The sequence below is a fragment of the Brachyistius frenatus genome, unplaced genomic scaffold (genome assembly GCF_029030835.1).
Source record: "Brachyistius frenatus isolate BFR_SWC_R1_liver_20210118 unplaced genomic scaffold, ASM2903083v1 Contig_215, whole genome shotgun sequence".
NCBI classification, from domain to species: Eukaryota; Metazoa; Chordata; class Actinopteri; family Embiotocidae; genus Brachyistius; species Brachyistius frenatus.
The window spans coordinates 125,448-147,568 of NW_027210814.1; the positions used below are offsets into that span (position 1 = coordinate 125,448).

The 22,121-nt window shown below is 42.5% G+C and overlaps 1 protein-coding gene across 1 annotated transcript; it reads left to right on the forward strand.

The window, feature by feature from the left end:
- Positions 1–3,825: 3,825 nt before the first annotated feature.
- Positions 3,826–21,692, forward strand: LOC138633326 (BMP/retinoic acid-inducible neural-specific protein 3-like). Its single transcript, XM_069719493.1, has 8 exons — positions 3,826–4,308; positions 4,471–4,759; positions 7,602–7,804; positions 11,443–11,660; positions 14,346–14,451; positions 16,109–16,345; positions 18,954–19,176; positions 20,392–21,692. Exons 2-8 carry the CDS (start codon positions 4,503–4,505, stop codon positions 21,524–21,526), a joined length of 2,379 nt encoding a protein of 792 aa, XP_069575594.1. The 5' UTR covers positions 3,826–4,308; positions 4,471–4,502; the 3' UTR covers positions 21,527–21,692.
- The last annotated feature ends 429 nt before the right edge of the window (positions 21,693–22,121 follow it).

Below are 22,121 nucleotides of genomic sequence, written 5' to 3' on the forward strand. Positions count from 1 at the left end.
AGCATATAGGGACACCTAATTCTGACAGACAGTTCATTATTGAGCTTTAGAGGTAGACTGTAGATGTATTTTGTTACCTTTTTGACAGCGCTCTTTATACTAAGCTAAGCTAAACCAACCAGCAGTTGGCAGTAGCTTCATATGCTCTCTTTGAATCAGCAAGAAAGCTAGATTCCACACCCGTTAATATAATTACCCCCATGAAAAATTAACCTTTCATACAAAAAATACAAACATGCCAAAAGTGATCCAAAAATAAGGATATTCATCATTAGCATGATTATGTAAAACGTGTTGCTTCTAAAGTAAATTGAATTTCATATACACCTTCGTGGATTTGTTTTTCATCAGAAAAACATCTGTCGAAAAATAATCTTAAGGGTGCGTGAAAAGTGCCACCACTTTATTATAGCCCTCATAAGCAATAGATATAACTCTAGCACTCACTAATTATCCAGCAAGGCTATGAAGTGCATTTTTGCATATATGTGCCATGTTCAAAGGCACCAATCACCTTCAAGTGCATTCATTAGTGCGACCATAATGAGGTTATTTAATGGACAGAGCAGCACTTTTGTTCCCTGAGCGGTGTTACTGTTTAGTTACCTTTTCTGAGCGCAAATGTTCGTGTCCTGTTGTGTGACAGCCTTTCAGTATTCTAGGTCAACCCTCCAATGCTCCAGTGTGACTCAAGAATGAAAGGGCATGGATGGGGAAGGAGCAAAAATAGCAGCCGGGCCAAAGAAGCCAAAGCTTTGACAAAGCCTCGAACATGTGTGTTTCCTGACCTGAATAACCAAGAGAGCCGCAGAGCGCTGGAGCAGGTGGACACCGGACATGTAGGGACGATGGCACCTGCGTCTCTTTCTCATCCATCGCATCATTTGGTTGTGGAAGGCCTTAATTTACAGTAAAAGAAAAACACACAACCGGAAGACTATTCTGCTAAAAGTAAAAAGGCTGCACAGGAAAGCTAATCAAACCTGAATTCCTTTATTTTAATAAATCTCAGCGTTGAGATCGTGTTTAATGTACTGAGACGATTGCTAATGTGCCTCAGCCCCCTCACACTCCCGTAGAAGCGTGTGGGGGAATTTGCTGTTTGGTTCCCAGACATCTTTTTTTTTTTTTTTTTATCCTGCAATGCCTGTCCAATTACTCACACAAGAGACGTTTTTCTCCAATCGGCGTCTTCGCTCCCGAGTTAAATGGAATTAGCAAAGCCGAGACCTCATCGTCCTCCCTTCCATTTCGTTCGCGCTTTCAAATTCGCCACCTGCCAAGTCACCTCGCCATTATATATTTTTTTTTTGGAGAGACTTTCAAAGAACAATGAGCGCACAACACGCAGCGCGAGACCATGATCTGCTTTACCCCGCGCTTTATCGACTACAATTAATTCTTTCACAATAAAAAAAAGGGGCAGACGAAGTAATTACTCAGTTAAACACTTTTGTAGTCAGGCGGGAGGCTACGGGCGCGTTATCTGTTGAAACGCAGAGAGAAAGTGCGCACAACTCTTTGGGGGTACGCCAGGACTGTTGAGTCAAAATTAGTCATTTCAACGGAGACGATGCAGAGCTTCACATGCACACAGACACGCAGCGCCGCTTTACGCCGCAGCCTTCATGTCATGTAAGGTGGAGCTGAATCTTTTTTTCTTCTTTTTTTTTTTTTTCCCCCCTCACTTCCTAATGCGGGAAGGAAATCGCAATGTCACTCTTGAGTTGCGATTACTTTGGCACGTCACACGCCAGCAGGCCAGGGGGCATTTGTTTTCAGGCACGTTACCACCGCTGTCACGTCAAGCCCTTTCACGTCATCTTCCTGGACAATTCTGACTTTCTCCGCCCTTTTATCCGCCGCTGGAAGAGGTTGATTCAGCGGATGGTTCGGGTGCGAAATGATCAAAATAAGGCTACAATCGTCCTAAAGCTCAGCGGGCGGCCGAGGAGGCGAGACGGAGGGGAGAGGGAGAGGGGAGGGGAGGGGGGGGGGGGGTGAGTCAAACGAGAGATGACAGAGAATCCAGACAGAGAAGAGAAAGCAAAGAGGCTGAAAGAGAAAAAGAGAAGGGGTGGGGGTGGAAGGGAAGTTTGGTATGTCGGACTGAGAAACTAGGATAGAGAGAGGAAAAGCAAAAAGAGTGCGGAAGGAAGAGAGAAACAGGGAGAGAGGGGGGGGGGGGTGGAACTTTTCAATTACAGCACACACAGACAACAAAGACCCAGATTTCAAGAGACTATAACAGTCTGTAGCCCGGAGGGAAAAGCTCATTTAGCCTCCTTCATTCCTCCTATCCTTTCTCCACACAAATTACAAGATGAAATGTTTAATGCATTTCTTTTGTTGCACCAGCGAACGCAGGCTTCGTTATCATTACAGTTGTCCCGAATGCCAAGATCAGCTACCTGGGGAGACGAATCCTCCTCTCGGCTGATAACAAGAAGGAAAACTAAAAAAAAAAAAAAAAAAAAACGACCTCCTGCTTTCAATTTCAAAGAGGTGCAGTTGAGTGAGACGGTCCAGACGTCTGTCAGCAGCACTGATGGCGACTAGTCTAGTATTTAGGTCTTGAAGATGTGACCTCTCATTACTGAATCGACAAGTTTTCTTAATTTGAGCTTTAAGAGAAAGGAAACAAAACAAAACAAACAACAACAACAAAAAACACATGCTGTGACATCCTGAGGGGTGCTTGCCAAATTACAATAAAGCAAAAGGGAATCGATGGAAGCGGAATATCGATTCAACTCCATCATGGATAACCGACACTCTCCTCGCAGCCCATTTAACACGGGGAGCGCTTTGTCAATCAGGGTTTCAGCGTGAATGACAAACATAACGACAAGATGAGACAGAGGTCTTTCCTGGCAAACATGAAGTAAAATACTGTCAAGACTTCTGGGTCTGCGACTTTTCATCATTGTCGCCCCTGAAGAGCAGACACGCGGGTCTAGTAGAGATTCTCCTAATGTCCCCTAACACACAGAACTATGTCTCCTCCACCGTAGTTCGAAGGTTTTACGGCACCTTTCCTTTCCCACCTATCCAGCTTTCACGCGCGTGAAAGATTGGTCGACAGCACACCTAGTAGTGATGTCGCCGCAAGGACGGGTCGGTGGGGAGGGGGGGGGGGGGGCATCTGTCCAGCCACCTGTCTCACGTCATCGTCTGAAAAGAAATGTCGTTTTTTAATGATAATTCACTCCAGAATGGTTTCGAGTGTTCAAAGTATAGTAGTTCAAAGTTTCAGGTTAGAGGTTTTTCTTGCATTATTTGGAGTTTGAGCATCTTTTTAGATGGAGAAACTTTATATTTGTGCAAATTATGACGCTTGTGCGTCAGACTGACTGCACTCCTGTCCTGACTGACATAACCCAAGAAACCCGTTCACTGATAATGGCCTGTAATGATTCTTCCTGGTAAATCCATCAGGAGGGAGGCTGGTGCGGGCCGTTTAGTCATGCAAGCTGCAGGTACGAGCACAAGACCATAAAAGGCAAAACCAAACAAAAAAACACTGGGGAGATGATTAGCCCACTTCGTTTAGCAGATTTAATGTGCAACAGTCACACTGGGAGGAACACGCTGTGATGGCAAATAATGAGGAGGAATTATCTTAAGGTAATAGTGACTGATAAAAGCATTGCCGATGCACCATCATCATCATCATCATCATCATCATCATCATCACCCCGACGTCCTCAAAACTTGAGTACACTCAGTGATTACACTCACTATATATATATTACCCTCATCATGATGCACTTGCTCGCCCTCTTGCTATCTCACTTGGAAGAAAAAAAAACCCGGGGAAGAAAACCACTCTTTGTTGAAGCAGGCGCTCATTCATCCACCAGCTCACGCAGCCAAGGGGACGAAATAAGAGCCCGCGCGCATCATTTATCTTTCCTATCATTTTTGTTAAGGCGGCCACTTTAAGGATCAAACAGTGAAGGGATTCCACGCGGGATGGAGAGATGCACCTTATACATTCACCCTCTGGAAATATGTCCGAGCGCACGTACGTTCTCAGGATGAACTCCTCTGTGTCGGTGCCGTCACCGCCGCAACTTCTGACCGAGGCGCGGACGGATGCGCGAATGCTGGAGGATCGTCTCCCAAAATAAAGTTGGGCGAGAGGAGAAATCAAGTTGGAGTAGCGGTCCCAGAGAAAGGACCCATTACGAATTAATTCATTTTGTCGGATCGCTGAATTTGGAGAGGTTTTATTCGCAGCCCTCGCACGATCGGAAGAGTTCATCCATTCAAGAGCGCATCATTTGATTCTTTTTGCAAAATCAGGTAAGTGTCCTCTCAGTGTAACACTTGATCACACTTGACCGTGGCGATTGGCACATTCATTCTCAAATAGGCTACTGCTGAGGTTTGACGTGAATTTTGGCCAAACCTCCAAATTGGCGCGACGCGCTACTTTTTCATTCCTTATATTTGTCCTTCTCCCAGTCCGGAGAGAATGAGGTATCGCTGGGTGAAGCATGAGCTGTCAGGGAATCAGTCATAAGCGGCTGTCTCTGTTATGGGAGGGGGCGGCTCTGAGCCTCTGGCTCTGCTGCTGCTGCTGCTGGACTTCCAGGGCCGCCGCCGGAGCCGCAGCCGCGGGACAAGGCGACGGCGCCCCCGGGTCCCTGGGCTGGCTGCTCTCGGATAAAGGGCCCTTCCACCAGTCCCTGGAGTTTACGGAGGCTGCAGAGAGGTACCAGCAGGGCTTCAGCACCAGATACAAGATCTATAGGTGAGATATGCACTGTGTGTGTGCTTCTCTGTGCGTGTATGACTCAGTTTCAGGTTTGGGCTGTGAGTGCTGTTTTTCATTTCATTCAAAGGTGATGCAGGATCATTTTACTGATGAGCACTTTCAGCTAAAGAGCAACTTATCAGTGAGAGCAGCTGCTGTAGTGTTTTGAAATGAAAAACCTGCCCACTCTCAGGATTGCTCTCACAGGTATCACACCTGCACCAAATTAGTTGCAAGCCAATGAGCAGATCTGAAGCACTTGATGCAAAATGTGCCCTTTGCTTCTTGTCTTTATGCAGACTGAAAACTGAGAAGTAATCTGAATACCAGCAAGCATTGCAGTAGGAGTTAATCCCCTGAGAGTGTGCGGACAGTTACATCCTTTCACAGTTACTTCCTGCAGCATCCCGAAACTGCTCTTTGCAGCTGCTGTAGCCTTTGTCTTAATATTCCACTCTTGATTGTGATTATATCTGAAAGCTGATGTGTCGATGCTTTCTTTTGTAGCTTGGAGGAAAAAGTTTATTTTCTGTGGGTCCCACTGCCAAAGGTTTAACAAAGTGAAAAGAGTGTGCATTGAAATCAATTGCTCCATTATGTTCTCTCGGGAACCTTCTAGGCTGTGGTGTTTATCTCTAAGTGACACACTGACTTTCTTTCAATGGACCTGCAGCATCAATGTCCCAGGAGTCCCCAGACTTGAGGCTTTTTTGTTTGCCATAATTAGTGAAAATCATTGAAAGCGTCAAAGAAGCTGGCAGTTCGGACTGCAGGAGGTGGCCATGCGTCCGTATTGGCTGGCTGACATCTCACCTCTCGAGGGTCTTTTACCCCCGCAGCAGTCACTCCTGTATCCTGTAAACTGCCTTGCTCACATTTTTTTTGAACCCAAAGGCTGGTTGGAGGATTAGGGATTAAGGATTTTAAAGGATGACTCCCAAATGAGACCCCACTGAGGTAAATACCTGCTGTAACAAGATGATAACTGGCAGGAAAAGTCTATCTGGAAAAGTTTTTTTTGCTCCCCTGCCCGATGTCACTTATTATTCAAGATAATATCAGGGAAAGATGTGGGAAACGCTGGAGGCAATTATTCTCGGAAATATGTCTTAACTACATTTTATACAGTGCAGAGTTGTAGCTTCTCAATATTCAAGTCCTCTTGAATAGCCCCTGGCCTTAAAGTGTTATTCTGACCTGTGTAATAGCGCTAACGCCACAGTGAGCATACGTGGCTGACAGTCATGTGGCAGCATGTGATTAAGCTGTCGATTTGCTCCCAAAAACAGCTCCCTTTTTAGCCCCCCTCTCCTCCTCCTCCATTTAAGACAATGTTTTCATCACATTTGATTGCTTTCTGTACATACAGTAAACCTCCATGTTAAAATGTGCGAACCCACAGCTGACACATCCATTTGCCACATGTGCATGCTGATGGAAAACGCTGCAGGTCAAACCCTGGGCTGGATCTACGGCACCCATCTGTCATCCAGAGATGGACACTCGGCCTGTCCCCTCGTTACGATGATTGGCCGTAATGACATGCTCCGCACTGTCCCGCTTCCCCAATTATTTCTGTGCCAATCAGTTTTCTCATGGCAATGATTTGATGGCCTCCCAGAAGTGTGTGGGGGGGGGAGGTATGCAGAGCGTCACTGCGGGAGAGGTAGGCATTAACAAGTGCTACAAAGGGAGGGATAAGCAGAGTTTGTGAGTACTTAGAGGTTCAGCGAGACTCGTGTCCAAAGGGCATGAGATAAAAAAGATGATAGCAGCTGATGATGTGGGACTTTATTTAGTTTTTTGCCTCTTTTTCTGATGCTGTGGGAGTTACCGCTGTGCCTCCCAATGAGCTTTGTTTTATCCATGAAGGAGCTATTTAAAGCTGCACAACAGTAAACAGTGATGGGAGAGGGGGGGACTTTAAAAAGAATATAAATAAATAAACAACAATTTGGTGAAATAAATCAAAAGACTTGTTTCAGGAGGAAAATAGAGACCCAAATAGGATCACAATTCGGTATCGTTGCTGATGCTTTCAACCAGCTTGAACACCTGAAGGAGCTGCAGCAGATTCTAGAAATACTGAGTTTGTAATGTGAAGTTACTCCTCCTCTCACAAGTGCAAAAACCTTTTCTATGGTGCTTTCTTTTAGTTTTATTTAATGGTCTTTAAGAGGTGTGCTGGTAGTTCGATGAGATCAATACCACACTTTGTGACCCAACCAGGTGCTAGTGACAGCCTCAGGTTTCAGGTTGCTATGAAACAAAACTAAAATCCCTGCCTGCGATTTAGAGTGCCCGACAACAGCAGAGTGAGTTGAAATGAAGTGGTTTAAATGCTGAATGGCTAAACATTTAATCTAATTTCTGCTCATCCAAGTGTTTTTTAGTACAAAGGCAAATTTGACTGATGAAAAAGGAAAAAAAAGATCAAGCCTAAAAATCCTGCATGAAAAATATTGTTGGAAGTATCCACTTTTATATTATTAACACGGCTGAATCAAATGAGAGTATCTCACGCAAAAAGGAAACCACTGCCCTGTGAAATATAAAAATGTAATTCCCAGAGGATTTGTAAATGAAAACTAATAAAAAATAAATAACGGACCACAACCTGATTTATAGTCGCTTAATTACAAAAATACAACAAGATAGTTAGGATAGTTTTGTTGTACATCAGAGATTACAGCTTCATCTATGTCAACCAATATATGTGACATACATGCACCTATTCCTTTGCTCCCACTGCAGCTTGTTAAACAGCAGCCCGGGGCTTTATACGCAACTGAAGAGCGCCTGTGTGTGTTTGCGTGTGTGCTGTGTTTTTCTTTCCCAGGGAGTTTGGTCGATGGAAGGTCAACAGCCTGGCGGTGGAGAAGCGGGACAGCTTTGGGGGCAGCGGTGGTTTGGCTCTGCCCCTCGACCCCGACTTCATGCACACCATCCGCCAGCTGGGGAGGAGGCCAACACTCCAGACGATTACAGAGACCCTAATCAAGAAATATGGCACCCACCTACTCCTCTCTGCCACTCTGGGAGGTACAGTAGAGTACGCTGAGCTTCAAAGCAAGCCTGAGTCACACTGCTTCTAATGTGATTTTGTCCTTTTTTTTTTTTTCTTCAGCATATGGGGAACCGATTTTACCGTCTGTTGCCTTCTATGTAACAAAGCATATAATAATTTTTCTGGATCAGTGTTCTTTGGCTCACAAAAAACATCCAATTGCTCCAGTTTAGTGTACAACAATCAAATAGGAGAGGCGGCAAAAGACAGATTTAATATTGTTGTTTTGCTGTCAAAACAGCATGATTCCACAAACAGAATTTCATCACTGCTATACAACGCTATTATTTATATGCAATTGGCTTATCTTTTTTTTCTTTAAGAAATCATTATCACAAAGTGTAGCTTATTAGGAGAGTTGAAAGTGTGGGTTTGAAAAGATTTGAGGGTACTATCTAAATGCTAATTTGGTTTAAAACAATTATTGGTGATCTGCTTTGCAACTCAGGATTATTTTGAAGTTTGGATAGCTTTCATCTTATTCCCACAAATACAACAGCTGACCAACAACCAGGAGTAAACATACACTTTGGGTGTCAGTGTCCCAGAAATCTTTCACAGTAAACACAAAGATAAAACTTGTCAATTGACAGGGGACTCAGCAGAGACCACAATGCAACACTAACAGTGAAACTTTTACAGCTTACCTGAAGTTGAACTCAGGAAGTCCTATTAGGGACGAGGTCACTGGTGGTCGGATGGACTCAGGACTTTCACTCAGGATGCTGCTCTGTGTGTCCTGTGTGAAAACATAAGTCAACGTTAACTTACTTTAAGTTACGTATATAATTTAGCTTGCACAATGTATTTAACTTATGTAACACATAACATTAACGTACATTAAGTAACGTACTCATCTTAACCCAAAGCAGGATCTTTTAAACATAACCCAACTGCAACCGTGCCACAATTAAGAGGCCACCAACTATGATGTCACCAATTTGCTGTCGCCATCTTTCCATTTTGGGGCGACAAGTGACCATATTTGGACAAGCTGGGGAGAAGCTAGCAGTGGATCTGACTTGATCTCTGAGGACACAATGCCCTGCGCACCTACAGCAGAAAACCTGACTGCACCACGGGCCTGTCAATCGGACAGACACGCCTACAAGCATATCACTTTTTGAGGCCTAATATTCAATTAATGATAGGATTATTTTCATATGGGCCCCCAGAAAATTAATAAGAAGGAGTGACTTTCTTGAACGACACCATAATAACTCGTGGAAAAAAAAAAAATCGACTGCCTATGTATTTCATGAGAGACGCTGAATAGGAATGTATGGAGCCAGTCTTTTTGGAACCAACCCCTATTGGCCATCAGTGGTATTGCACTTTACAGCCCAAATATTTGGGACTGATGTGTGATGATAACTGCTTATTCAACAGTATGATAACAGAGAAATCAGCTGCACATTCAGTCTTTGAGCAGTGTAGATGATTGTAGCTATAGGTTGTATAACTAACTGAGTGAAAAAGATGGTTTTAATGTGATTTTAGAGGACTCAGTATTACCGTTTGAGGACAACATTTACATAAATGCCCTGATATGATCTATTAAGCTGACAAGGACCTCCAGCAGCCATGGGAATTATGACCTCTTTCAGACAAAGGCAGAAGTTGTGTGACTTTGGTATACACTCACAAAACTTCATAGGAAGGGGGTCATAGTGGATAGATAGAGCAACAAAACTTTGACAATGTTGTTTTTTTGTTTCATTTTTATAACCATCACATTACCATTTTGGAAAGCACTGACAAGCAGTGTCATGCTGCCAACAGGGATGTCAGGTCAGAATGATTGTTTTCTTATGAGTTTTACAGAAGGTCTTTCCCAACCACAACCGTATCAGATCAGGCAAACACTCTGATCATATGTAGTCACTTGCAAAAAAAAGTGTTCTTGTTACCACATCAATCGTTGTTGTTGTGAAAGCAATGACAAATGTCAGGACTTGTATTTATAATGTCACAACTTCACAGGGTAATGCAGTGATTTATTAGCGATCAGAAAAAAGCAGAAACAGAATTTGATGGAGTGAATAGGTGATACTAGGAGGCCTTGGCACATCGGAGGTATATAAAAAAAAAAAAAATCACACCTGCCGGGAAATAAGAAAGAATAACCACCTCGCTTATTATAACAAAAGATTTCAGGTACCGGTTCTTGTTTGAATGGAGCGTGTCTGGAGGTGGGTATGTTTACTCGTGTATTTATACACAGGCTGTATTCCTCTCCTCAGCACAGTACAGAGGTTCAGCTGCAGTGCCAAATGTCACCCTATATGGAGTGATGCTCTATGAGTGAGGGAGCAGTCAATAAGATGTGTATTAACAGACCGGTCTTGACATGCTATTAAAGGTGCAGGTGGATTTAAGGCACCTGCTGAGAACACACTCGTCGAAATACGCTCATCCCTCCTCAGACGGAAACCTGTGACAATTGTGTTGTTATCGTTGTCCTCTACAGTGCGAAAATCAACACTATCTGATAGTGCTCTGCTACCGGTAGCATAGATTCTTCTCACTCTCCCTGCATTCAAGTGTTCACACTACCAAATCATTTAGTACGCCAGAAAAAGATTTAGCATATTCCAATGCATAGTATGTTAAATATAGTAAGCCAAAAGTACCAGGATGTCCTAATACATCCGGTCACATTTTGCAATATGCAGAGCTTACTCGTTCCAAATCACATCCTTTTTCTTTTTACTGCAAATGTAGATGGTCAAAGTTCAAGGTGCACTTTTTTATGATGAAGTAGTCTGCCCTAATTATATAGATACTAGATGCAAAAGTACATACTTTTTAAGGGTAGCTGCAGTACATAAAGATATTACAAAAATAATGATATGCGATTCAGAACGCAGGGTTTATTTCTGCTTCTGTCCGTGGAGTCTTTTTATATCGTTGTCCTCCAGCGCAAATATCAACACTTTCTGGTGGCACTCTGATAGCAGTAGCATAGATTGTTGTCAATCTGTCTCTATGAAAATAACATTGTCACAGTGTGTCGCGTTGCGAGTGATGCAAGAAATCTGACCTGAGCCAGCAGTGTCCCAACTAAGACGCATCTGTAGAAGTCCGATTGGAAACGTATTTCAAACCACCTCCAAAAGACGTTAGGATCCGGATTGCAAAAATCTTTTTATTTTTTGCCGTTCAGAATATCAAAAGTCAATTCGGCTACAATGCATACTTCAAACAAAATCTGAACAATCACAAAAGACTTAATGAAACTAGTAGATTTTCCTGGCTGACAGTGATATCAGTGTAATATAGAATCTGTTGGTCTTTAAGAGAAGCTGTGCTGACCTGAGGTCTGCTTTGTTTTGATGTATTTTTGGGTCGTTGTCATTAAGATAATTGAAATAATTACAGGAACTTAAAACAATTATCTTGAATAAGCTCTCTTTATTCATGAAGAGTTCAGTAAATGCAGAGACCTTATCTTTGCCTTTTCCTCCATTCATCCAAACCATCAGTTCCCCTCACAGCACTAAATCACTATTGCGCCCTTTTACCCGAGCTCAAAAGATACTAATGCAAGGTGATTAGTGCTGTTCAGTCAGAGCTAATGAACGTCTCGTTGCCTCTCCCTGACTGTCACCAGGGGAGGAGTCTTTGACGATATTTGTGGACAAAAGGAAGCTCAGCCAGGAGTCTTCGCCCTCAGGGCCCGAGAGCAGTCGTAGCAGCCACAGATACTCAAATACTACGGGGACGGTGACCCTGGAAGCCCTCCACCAGTTGGCTGCGTCCTACTTCACAGACAGAGAGAGCACGCTGCGCAGGCTGCACCATCTCCAGATTGCATCCACCGCCATACGGGTATGTGAAAATAAGAAGATGGTAAATACTGAAACACAACATACTCACTGCCTGAAGGTGGCTGTGCTGCTGTCCCACTCAGTGGTTGGTTAGCCTCAAGCATTTCCACATGAGGAAAGCATGATATAAAGCATCGGCTGGCTTGATTTTCTGTTCCCTTGATCTTACTGAACATTCATGAATGAATATTTAGGAAAGGAAAATGACTTCAGACTTGATCGATAAATAAATACTCAAATCACTTGGGTTAATTTGACCAAGTGTGGGTCAATATGGCACCAAATCCCAGTGTTAGCCACTCTTTTCAATTTACTTTAAACTAAGTTAACCCTTTATTGCAGTGTTGTTAATTTGACCCAATGATTTTTTTTATTTTTTTTATTTTTTATTTTTTTATCATATGCTGACATATAAATATACCTTTAGAGATATGCTGCTATGTTATGTACATGTATTATTTTTTACTGTGAGACTGAGATCAGTAGAAGTTTTCAGAATATTTACTTGACCTATTTAATACCAAATCTTTTACTCCTTAGACCTCGCAATGTACAAACATCATGTCAATTCTGATTTTATACTGGTTAGTTTGTGAAATATTGGGATTTTCTAAAAAGTCATAATTAATTTATACTTCTTATGTATGTACGCAGGAGAATGATTCTCAAAATATATCAGCAGTAGACCTTTTAAAGATTATATATAAAAGTATGACAACTCTAGCTGTTAATTATGGTGTTTTAATCACTTCCTTTTGCAAGTTTGAGGCAGACGTCTTCCTCCAGAGCAGGAAATGATCTGTGACCTTCCTCACTAGCCATATAGCATTGATGAATTTTTATCAAGACAATCAATTGTTTCATTTAAAAGTTGAAAGCTTCCAGAAACACACTGTCATCATTTTAACCAGTGAATGTTATAAAAGTGTTAGCCAGAAAATATACTTCAAAACAACAAAACTATTTATCACCAGCTAAACTCTCTTTTTGCTGACTTTTAGTGGTTGAATGTTTTGGTTACAGATGCAGACTTCAGCCACAGGACAATAAAAACAATGTGGTGTGACGGTACTCTTGTATCTGACGTAAAATTATTATGCAGAATCACCCCTATCAGCATTATATCATTAGCAATGCAGCTTCAGCAGATCATATTTATTGTATTTGGCAACAGATTTAAAACAAATGTAGTGGGGTAAAATTTCAAATATATATAGTGCAGAGGTATGAACTAGAATAAAATGGAAATACTTAAGTAAAGTGAACAATTGCAACTTTTACTTTCCACTACTGACATTGTAGAGCAAAGTTTTAATTCAGGACACTTAGGTAACTTAATTTCTTGATAACTTACACATATTAATCTTTTAATACCAGCTCAGGGACTTTCTTGCCATAACTTCTTTAATCAGGTGGGATTAAGAACAAATGCTTGTTTACAGATTTGGCCTGACACCGGCAGATTCACCTGTTGTGACTGCAGGGGAACAGCGACACTATCAAATCTGATTTCCTCTGGTGTATAGTTTATTATCCCAGGAAGCTGTTATGATGCAGAAAGAAGTAGGGAAAAGCATTTCATTTGACTTGTATCAAAATCTGATGGATAAAGCCTGCATTTTTATAGCTCACCACCTACAACACACTAATTAAACATACTGTTTTCAAGCAGCAGAAAAACTGCAGGACACAAGGTTTCTACGACGTTGCCTCCTCGGTAGAGAGCTTAAAAAAAAAGAAGAGGAGAGCGAAGAAGCGGAACAGAGCAGCAGTTGTGCGTCCTGTAGTATAAAACACCAATCATCCATTTTATCATCTGAAGTGGCTATTAGAGTGTGCGCATTAATCAGCCCGAGGGGCAAAAGTAGATGCTAAAGTGAGTAGCCACTGATGAAGACAAGTGCCCCCCCCCCCAAAATGAGCCCGTGTTCCTCCGGTTATGCATCAGTTTGATGGATTAAAGATATCATTCCATTAATTTCCAGCCATGCCGACTACCATTCATTTGCCATTTTGCATCGAGTGTGGAGTTCAGGCAGATTGAAAATCAGAGCGAGAGAAAGTGAGGCGGGATAAGGGAGATGAACACGATATTTTATGAGGGATGTAAAGCAGCACCTGACATACATTAAAGTCACCTATGGTATTCGGGATTCAGCGGGAAATAGGAAGGACTCAGAGCAAAAGCCTATGCTAATGCAGAGTAAGTCATGTGTTTATGAATTTGTCATTTTTGACGTCAGGATTAATTACAGTTAGAAATGATGGGAGAAGAGAAGGGAGTGGGTTTAAAGTTTTTCAGTCGGCGGGAAGTTGATTCCTTCTCTCACTTCAGAACAAATTATTCTGTCTGAGGAGGAAAAGCTTTCTAATTGATGACCTTTTTGGTGTTACTTCACAGTGACTCCATGTTCTTTTGAGGCAAAAGACGCCTTTGATTAGGCTTTTTACATTATTTTGCCCTTCTCCTTCTTCTTTTTTGACTTTTTATAAACATACTCAAGTAAAATGAGTCAATGCAAAATGACTGACGAAGCTGAGATTGTCTGCTGTTTTCTATGTATTAACGGGGGCAGGCGGGCATGCTGTGTAACGAATAAATCGTCTGTCCGCTAAACTTGAAAATGAAATGACAATGACAGAACTGAAGCTTTCATAGGACTCTGTTCTCTCGATATGGTTGCAGGTGACTGAAACCAGGACTGGGCCACTCGGGTGCAGCAACTATGACAATCTGGACACAGTCAGCTCTGTCCTGGTTCACAGTCCAGAAAACAAGGTTCAACTACAAGGTAACTCTAAACAGTTGCGTGTGACTGTGTTCTTGTGGTCTCCTTTTGTCCCTAGAAAAAGTTTGTCATTTTGGAAAATTGACTTATTTGTTTTCTTGCAGTGTTAGATGAAAGTAAATACCAGTTACCACAAGAAATTAAAGAAACTTTGTCTATATTCCAAAGCTATTACTCCAAAGGATACATTTTATGCTATACTATCTTTTCTTATTGTTAAAAAAAATAAAAAATCACATGAAAAGACCAAATCCAACAGTATGTCCATCTCTCAATTCCAACTCACTCTGCCCCTACAGCAGCTAAGGCTGGGGACCACACTTCAATGGTAACAACCGAAATTGTTTTGGTACTATCTATTATCAAAAAATACCCTGCAACTCGATATCACTCAATTTCAATTTAGGTGAGAGAGTATGGGCAACCAACTATGACGTCATCCATTGGTTTGTGAACTTCCGTTTTGAAGCTTTGGGTTTGGCATTTCAGCCGTTGCTGACAGCACTCTGCCAGATGTTTTGTTTGGAGCTAAAATTGACCATATTTGGAGGCGCTGGAGAGGAGTGACAGGTGGATCTGACATGGAAACCTGAGGACATTATACCTGCAGACATATGGCAAAAGCCTCACTGCACCACACGACTGTCAATCAAACCAGACATGCCCCCAAATATACCGCTGTCTAGGTATGCATGTATTTTTCAGAAGGATGACCAGAACACAGATCATATGGAGCGAATTAAAACATTTGCTGGCTTTGAAGTTTGTGCTGTAGTTTATGGAGCCAAAAGCTTTTTGGAGCCAACACCTAGCAGCCCTAAGTGGTATTGCAGTTTAAGGTACTTCTGCATTGGGCTCCCTTTTCAAACTGTTTACTTTTACATACAGTGTATGAGAGGAACGCCTTATTTCACTCTTTTCAAGTCATTTTTAGCTGCACAACTGTCTGAGTTGCATGAGCTATAAACTAACCAAACTCCTGTCTGTGCAAAGCTGGCTTGCTAGCATCTACTGATAGCTTGTGAAGCGTTTAGGGAACATCTGCTATTCAGAATGCAGGGCAATTAGGAGGCATCTGTTATTAGCTACAGAAAATAAATTATATTATACTCCCCTCCCTAAACTGCATAAAAATGCACTGTAATGTGTGATGTAATTAAATTCTTCTTAAAATGGATTTTATCAAATCGGTTTTGTTCAGGAATCGATATTATAGTCAAGTTATTGGTAATGATATTGACAAAATTTTAACGATACCCAGCCCTAACAGTCCTTTAATACTAAAGACATAAATCTTTGAAAACAGGTCCCAAATGTATAGTTTTATTTATTTTTTAAAAGGCCAGTAATTTGCTAACAGCAAACAGCTGCCTCAAACAGGAGTAAATTCTGTGGCACTATTTTCAACAGCAGATCAATACACATTTGGTTCTCTTGTGAATAATTACAGCTGGATGATGTACGTGATATTAAGGGCTTTTAGACAACAGTGGAAGACACAGCAATAAGATGTATCAGGCTTTTGCTACACAAATGAAACTTGATTTGGTCTTTTCATGGGGAACACAGAATATCACAGGCTTTCTACTGCCATATGTTTGTTATTATACATTTTTTCTCTTTCTATATATATATTTATGCTGTTTTTGGCACTCCTCAGGGCTGCAGGTCATCCTACCACGCTATTTACAGACTCGCTTCATTCAGGCAGCTCTCAACTACCTTGGCTGCAAATCTGAGGGCCAGTTTGTTTGCCAGAGCAGCGACTGCTGGTGTGAGTGCAGCGTGGACTTTCCCCAGTGTAACTGTCCTCACTCAGACCTGGACACTCTGGAAAACAGTCTGCTGCGCATCAGAGATGTCTGGAGGCAAAACAACCAGGAGTTTGAGGAATCTGGTGAGTCAGAATTTAATTCACTCTGACCCTCCAAAATAGGACTTGAAAATGTCATCTTGAATAGTGCTTTCAAGAAAATAAAAAAAGAACACAGATGAACATTGGCCTTTAAATTCTCCCTCAGAAATCTGGACTTAAGGAGAGAGGTAATTTTTCCTCAAAAGCAAATAAGACTTAAACCTGAATTTTAGAGCCAAGGAGACATTTTGTTTTTGCTCTAATCCATTCTTGGCAGTCAAACACTGCCGACTGCCAGACACCAAGAGACCCATCAGTCATTGTGTCAAATCAAATGGTTGGTCTGATGCTCTCATGATTCTTCAGGCTGCTCTTAGTTTTTAAAAAGTTCATCGGTTATCACCAAAGGTTTTATGAAAAATCAAAGAAAAAGATTTACAGGAAATCTCAACTGTGTTTGTTCAAGCCAAACAAAAAAAAATGAAAAAAATAGTCTGTAACCCAAAACCTAGATATCTGTAGTTTATTACTTAACTTTAGAGGTCCTGGTTGACAGATTTTCTCACCTTTGGACACAGCTAGGCTAGCTATTCTCTTTGTGTCCAGTGTTTCTGCTCAACTAAGCCAACTGATAGTTTTTGCTGTAGGATCAGATTTATCATTCAGATAAGAATCGTATCAGTTCTCTCAAACTAGGACTTTAAAGTTATGGCAGTAATTTGAAGTAACACAAATTTAAACCTCTCAAAACAGGAAAATGCTACCTCTGCAAACATTTTGTCCTGACAAAAATACAAAATAACAAACAAAAACTGAACCAGAATTACCGCCTCATGGTTGTATACGTCCTCCAACCAGTCAAAGCTAATTTACATCCACGTCTATCCAGACTCATAATACGTTTAGTCAAAACTTTGAAGGAATTATGTGGTCACACGTTTGGCCAATGAAACTGGTTAACTAGTAGACAATGCTTCAAATATGGATGTTGCTGCAAAAAAAAAGCGACACATTTTATAACGTGGATGCTTCACACACATCTTCACCCTAACGGCACAGAAGAAGATCTATACAATGAACACAGATTTAAGGTGGACACCAACAATTAGTGTTACCAACTCAGGGTCTGACCAAATGTAAAACATGCTCACGATCTCCCCTTCTGGCCCTAAGACATAAGAATAACGTCCAGAAAGGTGTTTTTTGCCAGAACATTACAATCTCACAGTGAAGTTGACCTTTGACCTTTTGGATATAAAATGTCATCATTTTATCCGATTAGACATTTGTGAATTTTTTTTTTTCACAATTGGCATACAAATTTCAGGAAATTCTTTCAAGGCGTTTGCAAAATGGCATTTGCATGAAGGACACGGACACACAACTCAAAAAGAAAGGTCTCTGGTCACGGCTGTGTCTTGTGTACTGGCATAATAAGAAAAGTAGAAGGATGTAAAATCAAAATGCCGAGATGTGGACATGGTGAGTGTAATGAATCAGTTTAAAACTCCTACACTGACTGTCTGGCTGAAAGGAACACACTGCTGTCATGGCCCTTCAGCTCTACATAAAAATAAAAAAAAAAAAAAAAGACTCAACACAAATAAATTAACCAGCTATTACATAAAACCTGGCCTGTGAGGAAGCCTGTAATAATGTACTGTTGCATTATTTTTGAGAAGACTGCGCTATGATTAACCTAAAAACACATTACCATCGTGGAGAAGATTGGTAGCCCCCACAGGCATTTACTCACAGTTTGCACAGATATTTGCCACAAATATAATGGCACAGATCAAGATGATAAACTGGCTGTTAGGGAAACACAAAGTCAATGTTACACTATGTTATTATGCTGCTACACACCAAAGTACTGCAGCATGTAGTGATGTTTAAATGAAGCTGGTATTGCAGCTTTGACACAGACTTATGTGCGGTTAACACTGAGAGCTTCAAGTGCGCGTCTCTTCGGAGTATTTTAAATAAAGCCAGTCTCTAAATTAAAAAAAAAAAAAAGAACATGAAGAGAGTGAGAGAGTGAGAGAGTGAGAGAGTGCACTGTCGACACGTGTGGCTCCATATGGAAATAATATGCGCTGCAGAGATGTGACACGATTGTTAAAGTTTCCCGAAGTGTCGAGAAACTTCTCTGAAACGCGTCACTTTTTGTTGTTGAGTTTGACGCGAGTGATTGCTGTTGCCGTGGAAACCTGTCTCACTTGCACATGGTTAACGGCAAAGACAAGCAATTTCCCTTTCGGTGTCACTCATGTCTAATTAGAGACGGGTGGCTTTGAAGGTGGCGTGTGCAGCGCTGTGGGCTGACAACAGGTGGGTCTAATGCATGTGTTGTTGTTTTCTATAGAAAGTAAATATGAAAGGAGCTTGTTTTCTGACATAAAGATGAGATCAGCAAACATCCCTGCAAAGGAAATCAAAATAACAAAACATATTTCTTGGCACATCGCAAGCTGTTATTTCTCGTCTTGAGCTGTTTGATTTTCTGAGACAAACAATGAGGAAGACACTGTGTTTTTTATTTTATTTTGGAGGGGAGGGGAGGGGGTTGGGGTAGGGATGGGGGCAGTGTTACCCGGCGGCTTATAGCCACAGGCAGACTTTACTTATTCATGCTCTTCCTTCCCACCAGAGGAGTTCCAAAGCTTTGTTGGGAAGCTGCCAACCCATTACGCTGTAAACACATCTGTCGTGGAGCAGTGGTGGCGGTCGGACGGCGGCCTGCTCCAGCGCTACAGGCAGCTGGAGGCCAGCAGCGACCAGCTCTTCGCCAAAGCTCGCCGCGCCACTAACAAGCTCTTCAGCCTCAGCAAGAGGTGCCGGAAGCAGCCGAAAATAATCCCACTGAGGCCGAGGTGAGAGGCACTACGGGAACAAGAGGGATGGATATTTATACCGCAGCCTGTTAACCCAAGGTGCTCCCCAAAAACTTATAATTATGAGGATGATTTATGCGGCAGGCGGCGAGAGGAAGCAGCAGAGCAAGACAGTACTTATTAGAAGGCACTTGAAGAGAAGTCGTCGTGGAGCGAGGTGGGAAGTGCTGACAGGAGCAAAGCTGCTTCTCTGTTCCAGCTGGTGAAAGACAAACGGGATTGTGTTTGGCCAAACCGACACGTCTCACTGTCTGCGGGTTTAAACTGCATTACAATCAATCCGGCCTCTTAAAACTTCTCATCTAATATTTCATTTATTTTTATTTTTTTTATCAGTAGCCAACATCCAGAAGCTGCTGCGGCCGCTAAACACTCTTTGTTTATATCTATTCCTGTGTTTTAACTGTTACAGCTGCTGTTTCAGCAGCAGCTCCCACCTGGACACTCTTATTTCAGCAGCCTATCAGAGACCACCATGGTCATAACTTCCGCCAGATTTATGCGTCTCTCATGAACACTCGATGTTGATAGCTATTTCTGGCAGGGAAATTAACGAAATGACACAATCCATCAGCGTACCGCTCAAACGCAGGCACAGCCTCCTCACTCCACAATCCAATTACACTCCTTTATCACACCCTTTCTGCTTGTAAAAAAAAGTAATTCAATAGTGGTTTAGGGCAAGTGGCTAAGTCAGGGATTTTTCCTGATTTTAGTGACTTTGTGAAGTGAAATACTTGTATTCTTGTTATTAATTTTTGTTTTTATTTTCCCCTAAACAAATGTAATTATATTTCAAACACATTTATCTTTCTATATTTCTAAAAGTTGTAAAAACTTGAGAAAACGTACAAGACATTAAGATGGTTATAAATCTGTATGAGCATGCATGAGTCTGTGCACCATCTATGCCACAGTCGGGGAATTCAGCAGATTAAAATACTCATTTTGATCTGCTTTTGCTTCTGTGACTCCAGCTGAGTCTGAGTCTTGAGTTTAACTCAAATTGTTTTTTTTTGCTGCATGTCAGAACAGCAAAAAAACAGATTAATCTTCTAGTGCAAAACATTTCTTTCATTGTATAATCACGAAAACAAGAAAAAGATACAAAGAGACGAGTACAAATTAGGTATTATGTAATGCAGCAGCCTGTAAACCTGATGTGTGCTGAAACACCTGTTGTCTCTCCCTCAGGCCTCTGCACTTCTGGTTGAGCTACGCGCTCTCCGTCTTGTACTGCAGCGAGAACAATCAGGTTGGCGCTTACAGCGACGAGAGCCGCAGCTGCTCCTGCCCGTACAACCACCCACCCTGCCAGGGCCTCGTCCCGTGCTCTGTGGGTGACGGCCCCCGCTGTGCCTCCTGCTCCACGGAGAACCGGACTCGCTGCTCCAACTGTAACCCCGGCTTCACCCTGACCCAGGGAGCCTGCCGGCCCGCCGTGCCCGACCCTACCGACCCCTATCTGGGCTTGGAGAGCGACAGAGATCTGCAGGACCTGGAGCTGCGTTACCTGCTGCAGCGGAGCGACCCGCGCATCGCCCTGCACGCCGTGTTTGTGAGCAATGACGTGCGTGTGAACACCTGGTTCGATCCCTCCTGGAGGAAAAGGATGCTGCTCACCCTCAAGAGCAACCGAGTCAAGTCCAACCGCGTTCACATGCTCCTCGGAGTCACCGTGCAGTTTTGCCTCACTAGAAACAGCACTCTGGAGCCGGCACTGTCGCTCTTTGTGAATCCCTTTGGGGGCAGCCACTCAGAGAGCTGGACCATGCCGATCGGTCAACACGGATACCCTGACTGGGAGCGGACCAAGCTGGATATCCCCTTGGACTGCTACAACTGGACGTTGACCCTCAGGAACAGGTGGAAGAGCTTTTTTGAGACGGTTCATTTCTACCTGAGGAGTAACATCAAGGACCCCGTGGGAGTGACGGCAGGAAACAAAAACGTGACGCTGTACTACGAGCCTACGGAGGGGACGGAGCCGTCCAACAACATCGGCTACATGAAAGTGAACAGCATGCAGCTGTTCGGATACAGCGTGCACTTTGACCCCGAGGCTATCCAGGACCTAATTCTGCAGATAGACTACCCGTACACTCAGGGATCACAGGACTCGGCCCTGCTGCAGCTGGTGGAGCTGCGCTACAGGGTTAACCGCCTCTCGCCTCCAGGGGCCCCGCACGTGGATCTGTTCGCCTGTCTGCTCCGCCACAGACTCAAACTGTCCACTGCAGACGTGACCAGGATACTCACTGCCCTGCAAGCTTTCAGTGCCAGACAACCAAACTACACGGAGTACGAGGCAAATAAACTGTGCAGTTAATGGCCACTATTCTATGTTGTTTTTTTTGTTTTTTTACTATTTCCTTGCCACAGACAGCCCTGTGTCCTTTGTCAGCTGGAGCAATTTGTGTCAAGTGTGTGGTTTGTTGTTCAAGACTGTGCTGTGCATACACAATGTGCAATTAAATGTGATGTTTTTTTTATAACTTCTGTGTAGTTTTATGGATTAAAGCCGCAGAAAAATGTTTCCTGAGAAAAATCTATTTAAAGTTAAACACTTTTTTTTGTGTGTGATTACTTATTAATAAGTTAAAATTGAAAAAACTCATATCAGGACAGAGTCTTTAACATTATTTTCAGGCTGCATTTGAGTCATTTTTCCAGCAAAATTATCTTCATAGTCTTCCGAGTTTGTCTTCCACTTTTACCCTGTATCTCACTTGAGAGTCCTAGTGGTTTGTGTGCCGTGTTGTTTTTGCCCATCTGGAGCCTTAGAACACAAGGTCTCCATTCTCTATTCAGGGAACAGCGTTGGCACAGATTACTAAGTATATAAGTGAGAGAAGGGAGGGTCAGGAGTAGCCTTCTTCTGTTCCTCCGCTGTCCCCGTCCGCCATTCACAGTTACTGTGATAG